This window comes from Humulus lupulus, chromosome X (assembly GCF_963169125.1).
Source record: "Humulus lupulus chromosome X, drHumLupu1.1, whole genome shotgun sequence".
NCBI classification, from domain to species: domain Eukaryota; kingdom Viridiplantae; phylum Streptophyta; class Magnoliopsida; order Rosales; family Cannabaceae; genus Humulus; species Humulus lupulus.
Genome location: NC_084802.1, coordinates 236,166,903 through 236,176,529, shown reverse-complemented (window position 1 = coordinate 236,176,529; position 9,627 = coordinate 236,166,903). Strand labels below are relative to the sequence as shown.

Here is a 9,627-nt window from a genome sequence, read left to right as displayed (position 1 = left end):
AATGTGAACCAAAACATCTTGATTGGTTGAAAAGCAGTGTTTGCAAATGTCATTATTAAAAAATTAAATGTAGAATAGAAAAAATGACTTTTGGTGATTTATTTTAAAAGATTAATATGTCATTGGGGGTGCTCTCGGCATCTTCATGCTCTAATAGTACCCTGTTTGTCATTACCTCTATATCACTGTTGCTAGAATTGAAAATGTGGATACCACTGGAGGATCAATATATGAACATCTTGGTTCAGTTGGTAAAGAATAAGAAGAAATGAGCACCAGTGCATACTTGCGTACTAATACTTTGGTGTAAGAAAAAAAAAAGCGCTGAGGTCACTGCAGGCAGAAATCTCATATTGAGACCAAAAAGTTATCAATCAACGTTAGTTCATTTACTAGTATAAGAACATGTTTGAATTATCGTAATCCGTCTTCCACGTGAAGCAATTATATACGGAAGAGTCGAGAATGGAGGATCCTATCGCAAATCTTACGTACATAGTAAAGGGAATGAAAAAAAACGGCACTCCAAATCCTCTACGCTGGTCAGATCAAATGCCCGTCTGCCGGAGGGGCACAGTTAAGAACAGAAGAAAATTCTCCTGAAAAGCATGTAATAGGACATTGCCAGTAAAGATCAGTTAGTCAACTTACGGAACTAGGCACGTCATTCAGAAATTGTTGTATTATATTATTTATCATATTTTTAAATTTCAAATGTTTATTTGCTACTTCTTTGTTGAGAAAATAACTCAAACTTTATGATTTGATGGAATTTTTATCTAAAAAGTGTGGGTGAATTATTAAGTTTAGAAGAATTAAGTGTTAAATTGCTAATACCTCTAATCAAAGGCATATGGATCATCTGCGTATGGATCCAGAGACCCTTCTCTAAACAGATCACCTAGGTTTGAAGGAGGTAAACGAGCTCCTTCCTTGGCTCCCTGCGTATGCCATGAAAACGTTACACTCATTTCATACCAAACTGAAAAAAGCAGTTTTGGTGATGCATATTTATCTCTACCAAAGGTCTAAACTCAAAATTCAATTCGATATATATCTTGGTTTTAGCAGTATTTAACCAAATGGATTTTTCTTAAAATTCTAATCTACTTCAAGCATCAACAGTTATTTCCAAGTCAGTAGACAAAACTAAGCTCTCCATTCCTACACCAAGCAAGCACCAGAAAGCCCCACTATTAAGAAGCAAAGAACCGAAAACAAAGTAAGTAACACGTACGGTGAGCCAGGGGTCATTTTCCAAACAAGATTAAGTTATAGGCTCTATATAGAGAGAGCATGGAACTTCCTGTGATTCTATCTAGAAGAATGTCCGAATCAAAAGTATTACTTGATCATCTAATATTTTGCAGTACTACAGCATCTTTATTCAACTAAATTCCAACAATAAGTCTTTAAAAGGAAGAAACAGATATTCATTATAGGTTCACCTTGATAAGATTCCTGGGGGTGTTTACTTTTGGTGTACTAATCCTTTTACGTTTTCTGGGATCCTGATGCAACATAAAACAGAAATGCTGCCACATAAGATAAATTTACTCATTTCATGTACGTAAGCATTGTCATGGTAACTAGGTGCCTACCTCAAACATGACAGTACTCCTTGTTTTCCTACGCTTTGTAATTGTCCTTCCATTAGAGGTTTCGACTTCATATTCGTGATGAGTAACCTGCAGAGCTATGAGGTGAGTCTCAAGGCAAAGCATCATACATGAGCTCAATTAGATATGATCGCAGCTATATCGAACTTCTGAACCACCATTTAAGAGTATACGTGCAGTGAAAAATCAGTCAGAATTGCTTGCCTTTTTATGATGTTTAGGAATACTCAACACACTTCCCATGCTTGGATTCTCTACTTTTTTCAACAACTTTGATACTGGCGTTTGTGTTGCTCTCAAGTATGAAGAATCCTGAGAAAAAAAAATTGTGAAATTAGAAGGTGGTAGTTGTATTTTACACGGTGATGGTGCAAATTGATCACTCAGTTTTGTTTTCACCTTCTCTTCATTCTCAGGTCTTACTAAAGTATGTTGACTTCTTTTCGCAGCAGCAGAATTCTTGATATGAATTGAGGAAACGGAGTAATCCTGAAAAGAAACGAAATTTAAACTATTAAGAAAACATAACAGGCAAATAGAAGCAAAAATATTCAAATTTAGTATTAGAAAACATACAACTCCATAAAAATATTGAACGAAATTAAGATGTGTATAGCAATTTCATCTGAAATTTTATGTAGTGTCTTGCCCCATTGTTATGTAAACGTGTGCACTTGAGAGAAAGGGAGAGAGAGCTTCCAATTTTAAAAGAAAAACCTTTTTCGAGTTTACTTCTTGGTCCTCTTGTAGTTTATCACCCATCACTCTCCACTGCAATTGCAGTAAAGCCCTCTGTTGGTCCTCCTGCACTTACAAGCAAAATGATTACAAAGTAACAATCATGATGTTATATCCTGTCCCAGGAAAGTTCTTACTTTAGATTTCTGAAGATCCAACTCATCTTGAAGCTTTCTACATTCATCTTCATGCTGACACCTCAAAGTTTCCATCTGCGCTTCATACTCCTTCCTCAGTGTTGTCATTCTCTGTACATATTACAACTAATTAGCTACCGAAGCAAACTTCACTAGTAAAATTGAACCTCTCCGACTAAATATGAATAGCATGTACCTCTTTCAGTTCACTTTCAGCTTGAAGTTGAGAATGTTTTAGTTCTTCACTGTGATTGGCTTTAAGACTCAGCTCTTTCCTATCATAATCCTGCTGAATACGACTTACCTAGATACGCACAAGATGAAAATCAATAACGTTTTGAACGGAATGCACTACTTATTCCCTGGAAATCGTAACAGATCACATCAGTGCGCAAATTGTATTGGATGTAACTCGGAAACAGTTTCCTGCTACATTAACCTTCAAATGGTGCTAACACACTTTCTAAGGCCATTTGGCCCTTGTTTTGTTTAGATACGTTTACGTGACCCCATGAAGTTCATGATTAAAATGGTGAATAATTAAGAATGAAAACTATTATATCCTTTAAATAGGTTCGCTAGTGTGGCTGTACAGCATATTCATATATTTATTACTCCTTAAGCGCAAAAAAAAAATGCCAGTCATTTGTCAAATACCTCTAGGAAAATAAACAAGATATATGTGCTGCACCATATAGAACATATGTGCCATTGGAAAAAGGATACTTAGTAAGTTAACAATATTAGGTTTGCACCACTTTTTGAGGCATACCAGAGAAGCATGTTCCTCCTGCACACGCATCAGGTACTGTCTTGATTCTTCTTTACATTCTGCTACTGTTTTATCACATTTTGCTTCCAATTCTCCAGTAATGTTTTCTACCTGAAGGTTCAAAAGTATGAAAAAACATGATTCATTATTAAAAATGTGGAAAGAGATGATGAAACAGGCTAACCTTTTCCTTTTCCATGTTGATAATTTCCAACTTCTCTGCCTCATACTTCTTCTGGATGTCTTTAATTGCCTAATCCAATTCCTTATTGAGTCAATCTAAAGGTATTTGTACAGTTTACAGAAGCTTCGTAATCATATTTAGTAAATAATAAGAGACAAGACCTGATCATTCCTCTGAGATAATTCTTTTAAATGTCTTGATAATTCCAGTTGTTTACTTTCCAACATGGCATCATATTGCTTTCTAGCTTCTGCTAGTCTACTTTCAGCTGTAGTCAACAACACCTGATTCTGCAATAACCGACAGAATCTCTTCAGTAATGAAATATTATAGGACCCACACAATAGTACGCCAAAGCTGTTAATAGAACCTCTGTAAATTGTTCTTCCAGCTTTGTCTCTCGTTCTTTATATTGCAAATTGAGTCGCTCCTTTTCCTCTATGATGTTACGAAGCTGCTTTACTTGTTTCTCCAGTAAGTCTATGTGCTCCTCTCGTTTCTCTCCCTCTTTTTGCAGAATATCCATTTCATCCACTTTTTTCTGCATCTCCGCTTGAAATTTTTCTGTATTATCATTATTTTCATTTTCTAATGCTGAAATTTTTAGCAGTAGTTCTTGCTGCAAGATATTAGAAAATAACCTTAGTTTAATAGCTTTGTATGTTAGAAATTTTCATAGATGAGTTGACAAAATTGCAAACCAGTTTTTTCTCTGATGATCTTGAACTTTCTGAAAGAATATCAACTTGCAATTCTAATTTGGAAATCAATTTCTCTGACTCAATCTTCTTTGAGACCAGACTTTCTGCTTCAGACTCCAATTTCTGGATCCTCTCCCTGGCTACATTGCCTTCCTCAGAAAGCTGTGCCATGATAGACTCTTGAACTTTCTGAAGTTCAATGACCTTCTTGTTTAAGTCCTGATTTCCCAATTGCAATGCATTCTTCTCTGATGTTATGAGTAAGAACTTATCATTAAGTTGATCGTACTGTCTCTTAGCATGCTTGTTAGCAAGGTCCCTCTCCTCCTGAACCAACTTGAAGCAAGAGTTGTAAAGAGAGTTAAGCTGATCAAACTTATCTAAAAAGGTCAAACTTTGTTTATCCACTTCAACCAATAGTGAACTGAACACAAGAATGAGATCTTCAAGATTCTTTATCTCAAGGAAGGACGCATCTAATCTTTTAACAAGGTCCTCCTTCAGCAATTGAACATCACTCTTTTCTTTCTCCAGGTTGTCCCTCAGGGTTAGCAATTGATTAATATGATCTTCTTTTAACTTCAACTCAAGCTTCACATCACTCAACTTAGAGTTCAAGCTTTCTGCAGTCAATCTATTAGCTGCTACAGTTGTTTCAAAGTTCTTTATCATGGCATCTGCAGACGAATATAAGGAGGGATGTAAAAAAAATTCTTTAGAAAATTAAAAGGAACACGCAAAATTAATGACATATCAGATTTACAACTAAGGAACATGTTCTATGTGTTCTCTCTCTCTCTCTCTCTCTCTCTCTCTCTTCCTTTTTGCTAAAAGTCTATTCTCAACTATGGAACATGTTCTTGGTACTAATTAAAAGGTTCGCCACTTAAAACAAGTATGAAACTCATTGGATGAACAGTGTTTAGTAAGAATTATATTTCATTTGCCTACCCAAGGAAATCAAAGGAAGCCAAACATCTTATGACAAAAGTATGAGATTGAGAAAAATGTACTGTATAGCAGACATTATTTGAGAACACAAAAACAAAAAGGTTTGAACCAGAAAAATCTGAGGACCTTACCCCAGATTTCACATATCCAGGGAATGAACCATTTACTCTCTAAAACATAAACAAGAACAACTCACATGTAAAACCCCTTTGCCAAGAAAATTATCATGTCATTCATATCATGAGCAAACTTCGTCCAATTTTCTATTAACATAAAAATATGTATACCAAGTAACTAGCCTTGAAGTGTAGAAGAATAATTAAGAAAATCCTACTCTGTATGTTTTTCAAAATACAACTTAAACTAACAACAAAAGCAACTTTAGTATCTATCCATTGAAATGGTAATCCAAAAAATATATATATTTGAAATATATTCTTTATAAGAATAAAAACAGAAACAATGAAATGGCAATTTTGAGTACAAAAAATAAATGAGGTATAATACTATGAATCTTACTACCAACTTCAACATACAATAACCAAAGTTTAATACAAAACTCTAGCATGAAGCACGTGCCTAATTTGTTCTCACTACCAACTTCAACATACAAGAACCAAAGTCTAATATATTTGATTTTTTTTTTTTGCTAAATATTTGATTGTGTCTTCAAGAAAGGGAATACTCAATTATGAAGCATTGGCCTAATTTGTCTCACAGTAATAATGCTTTCTATTCCAATTCAAAATCTTCCAAAACACTAATCACAACATTACAGCCTAAAAAGTTTCATGATAACAGATGTGATCTATAACTATCTACTAAAATTTTGCCTACCTTGCACTGTGAAAAGAGTAATCACACAAACAACAATTAAGTTGCAACCAGTTAAAAACTATGCCTGAAATCTCCAAAACCACTTTTTCCTACTTTTGCTAATAGAAATCTCAACCAAGCTAGATTTGTACCTTTTTCTTCTATGAGATTAGTCGTTCTGCACTGTTCATCTCTGTAAAACTTATCCATTTCTTCTTTCTCAATTCTGAGTTCTTCAAGCTCCTTTTCACCTGCCATTAGTACTCACACATAATAGTATCGAATATATTTGAATACTCCAAATCTGCAGTCGCTTGTTATTTATAAATGGGGCAGTAATCAAGTTTAATATTGTAAGCAGTAACCGTACATCGTATCATCTATGTGTATTAGACATCCAATAACTTTTACAAGATAGAGAGAGCAAGAAAACACACGTTTTTTAATAGTTTCCCCTGCAGAATCTAATTTCAAAGACAGACCATTCATTTGTCTGTTCAAATCATCAAGAACATTTGCATTTGCAGACAGTTTGCCTTCAAATAACTCCTTATCTTTCTCAGCTGTTAAAGGCAGGAAACAAAAATTAGCAATCTTTTTCTTTCAATAACACTTAATTCGTAATAAAAACAAAACTGAAAAAGAGAGCTCCAAATATATTGTATATGCATGTACCATCATGAACCTGACTGGCTAATTGCTTTAAAGTTTCAGTGAGTTGATCACACAGTGTTTTCGTAGAAGAAAATTTAGATTCTAAGCCATTCCACAGCTTCTCATCCTCTTTCTGTTTCACCTTAAGCTTAGCATTTTCATTAAACGCATTTTGCAACTTTTCTTCTAACGCACGGATGTGCTCCATCGATTTTGTCAGTTTATTGTTCTGCATTTAAATAGTTGATTAAATCACCATCGGTAATGTCTACATCAATACATCTTCAGCCTCTCATAGAAAGAAGGAAGAATACCAAACCCTAACGATCATACATTGGCCAAAAATTAGTGTAGCGGAATCGGAGAGACAAAGATCGCATGCTTGAGATTGATGGAACAAAAAAAAAAACGAAAGCACCGACAGACACAGGGAGAAACAAAGAGAGGTACCGCCATTTCTAGATCAGTCTTCACGGAAGCTTGTTCTTTCACCAGTTTCTCTAAAATCAAAAGATTCGACGAAACAGTATAAGGAAACATCCAAATTTTCAAAGAAAAGCAACCGTACAACCAAAAATTTCCAATAAAACAGAACCTGCAGTGATCTTCAAATTCGTGAAACTTCCCGAAGATATTGAATCTGTAGGCTGGCGGGAAGAGAAGGAGAAGGCCTTTGCAGTTCCAGAGACCGATCCGGTAAGCGACTTCAAATGATCCAAGCTTCTCATTGTTGGAAACCCTAGCTTCTGCATTTCTAAAATTTGATCACTTGTAAAGAAAACAAGAAAGAAACCCTTGAAATTTGTACGGTGAGCTCTGGCCCAGTTGCGCTGCGAATGCGAGCCTTGGAGTCCCAGAGATTATGGTAGTTGAAATGAATTGGCGCCAAGGTGACCCGGGTATTTATACTCGAAATAAAAGCGCAGAATATATAATAATAAATAAATAAGGTTCAGTTAAGTGAGGCGTTTAACTTTTAACCCGATTTATTTTTCTTTACTTAGGGTGCATTTTTTTTTTTTTTTTTAAAAAAAGTATTCAAATACAAAACATAATTAATTTTAAGAATTTAAAGTATTAATTGTGTTCCTCTTCTTTGCATTAGCTTTAGTGCAAGTTCATTCTTCAAATTGTTCATGAACTGTGTATCTTCTGCTGTCAACTCGATTCATTTGTTTCCTCCAATATTTATTCTTCTAGTCCTTCCTTAAAGATTACTTGAGATTGATCAAACTGATTGTATACTTCATCATTGATACGCTCTTTCTTGATAAAATTGTTAATTGCAAAACATGCAATAACAACATCTCTTTGGACATGAAACTCATATGGAGCCATCTTATCTAGTATTAGAAATCTTGCTTTCAAAACTCCAAATGAACGTTCGATAACATTTCTAAGTTGAGCATAAGCATGGTTAAACCTCTCCTCTTTCGTTACAGCACGCCTACGACGATAATCTCCTAACCAATATCAAACATTATGGTAAGGAGGTAAAAATCCCTAAGTACATGGATATGCTGCATCACATAGGTAATACTTATCTGAAATTTATACACATAAAAATGTTAAATAAGTTAAAATAGAAAATTAGGTTATCGTACTAATAAATTACATTTCACTAATCACTTACTTAGAGAAGGAAATGGAAAACAATTATTTGGATTGGCTACTATCTCTTTTAGAACTCGCGAATCATGTACTACTCCTTCCCATCCTGCATAAACATAAGTAAAGACCATGTTGAAGTCACATATTGCTAGAACATTTTTGTAGCAGATACCCCTTCCTCTTCCTCTATAAGCAATTTGTTTATCAAGTGGGATTATAGCACCCACTATTGTTCCATCAAGTGCACCAATTGCCACCTACAATAAGTTTATAAGTTCAAATATTTATAACAAATATTTTATTAATACAATTATGATTTAAAAATACAATACCTTAAAAAAATTTCTGATATTTTTTTGAGCAGTTGAAATATTGGAATCAAGATCAATTGTGGGTACTATCATCTCTTTTGCAAAGTACATCATTGCTTCAAGAACCTCATGAAAATACTTGTGAACAGTTTGTGAAGAATGTTGAAATCTTTGCTTCATGACAATAAATCGCTCATTATGTGCTATGATAATTAAAAATATTGCTATCTTTTCTTCAACTGATACATGCTTACTATCTTTAATCCATTCTCTTTGTCTAAAGTGATTGCACAAAAGAACAAATGCATCACGAGACATTCGCATCAACTCTATGCATTGTCAATTTGAGCCATATAATATCTCCAAAGTGTATCTTGCACTGGATAGAGTTGATGTATTATCTTTAACTCTAGGTAAATAGTTGCATTTACGACATACATACCAGTAGAAAATCATTAAGAGTAAAAGTTGATCCTCAAAATCCATATTAAATCTGTTAAGAAAATTATAGCCACTTTAGAGGAATAGAAATAATACTAGGATTGAAAATGAAACATTCATAGATCATTGTAATAGATCAATAAACTTCGACACACAAAAGGAAAAAAGTATGACATAATGTAACAAATAAACAATTATCTAAGCATAATTATAACTTAATTAACTAAATAAAAAATATCCCAGTTTTTTCCCCATAGCCTTAACCCAATTCTCCATTATGTTGACGTCTTTCATGTTCATCCATGCTTTTCTATAGCTATTGCCTTCGCAAAGTATACCAATAGTTGCACTATACAAAGGCTCCTCCCATCCAAGTCCATCTAATTTTTCCATGCAGTCCTCAACTTCAGGACCACTATTCTTTTTAATTAACAACTCCAATGCAATAGACATCTTATCATCAATATATTGTTGAGATGAGAGCTTTCTTTTCTTCTTTTGTCCTCCTAAAGGATTTGAATATTGAGATGGAGAAGTGTTTACAGCGTCATCATTTTGGTTACTAGGTGCACTTTCTTTAGCAAAAGCATATGTCTCCATATTAGGAGATGTAGATGAGGTAACAGGTCGAGGAATTGTACAACTAGGACTCCAACCATAAACTCTGGTTGCAGTAGTACCATCAAAGAGTG

At 34.3% G+C, this 9,627-nt stretch overlaps 2 protein-coding genes across 2 annotated transcripts; both read right to left on the bottom strand.

Annotated features, from left to right (window-relative positions):
• Nucleotides 1-325: 325 nt before the first annotated feature.
• Nucleotides 326-7,463, bottom strand: LOC133803585 (synaptonemal complex protein 1-like). Its single transcript, XM_062241681.1, has 19 exons — nucleotides 7,168-7,463; nucleotides 7,023-7,072; nucleotides 6,594-6,801; nucleotides 6,356-6,481; nucleotides 6,071-6,169; nucleotides 4,152-4,828; nucleotides 3,821-4,069; nucleotides 3,612-3,740; nucleotides 3,451-3,519; nucleotides 3,267-3,377; nucleotides 2,691-2,798; nucleotides 2,495-2,605; nucleotides 2,337-2,423; nucleotides 2,019-2,108; nucleotides 1,824-1,931; nucleotides 1,602-1,688; nucleotides 1,449-1,511; nucleotides 838-941; nucleotides 326-599 (listed from the first exon to the last, which is right to left on the bottom strand). The coding sequence occupies exons 1-18, from the start codon at nucleotides 7,322-7,324 to the stop codon at nucleotides 840-842; spliced, it is 2,631 nt and encodes an 876-aa protein (XP_062097665.1). The 5' UTR covers nucleotides 7,325-7,463; the 3' UTR covers nucleotides 326-599; nucleotides 838-839.
• A 297-nt stretch (nucleotides 7,464-7,760) lies between these two features.
• Nucleotides 7,761-8,812, bottom strand: LOC133806867 (uncharacterized). The gene is made up of 4 exons (XM_062244950.1): nucleotides 8,516-8,812; nucleotides 8,356-8,440; nucleotides 8,206-8,289; nucleotides 7,761-8,035 (listed from the first exon to the last, which is right to left on the bottom strand). Exons 1-4 carry the CDS (start codon nucleotides 8,810-8,812, stop codon nucleotides 7,761-7,763), a joined length of 741 nt encoding a protein of 246 aa, XP_062100934.1.
• Between the last annotated feature and the right edge of the window lie 815 nt (nucleotides 8,813-9,627).

Coding starts and splice junctions, on each gene's coding strand:
- LOC133803585 (XM_062241681.1), bottom strand. CDS start 7,324: ATGCAGAAGCTAGGGTTTCCAACAATGAGAAGCTTGGATCATTTGAAG. Junction 4,829..6,070: donor TAATCTCATAGAAGAAAAAG/GTACAAATCTAG, acceptor ATTCGTCTGCAG/ATGCCATGATAAAGAACTTT. Junction 1,689..1,823: donor TTCCTAAACATCATAAAAAG/GCAAGCAATTCT, acceptor ATAGCTCTGCAG/GTTACTCATCACGAATATGA.
- LOC133806867 (XM_062244950.1), bottom strand. CDS start 8,812: ATGTCTCGTGATGCATTTGTTCTTTTGTGCAATCACTTTAGACAAAGA. Junction 8,290..8,355: donor TTATAGAGGAAGAGGAAGGG/GTATCTGCTACA, acceptor ATGTTTATGCAG/GATGGGAAGGAGTAGTACAT. Junction 8,036..8,205: donor TTTTCCATTTCCTTCTCTAA/GTAAGTGATTAG, acceptor GATATTGGTTAG/GAGATTATCGTCGTAGGCGT.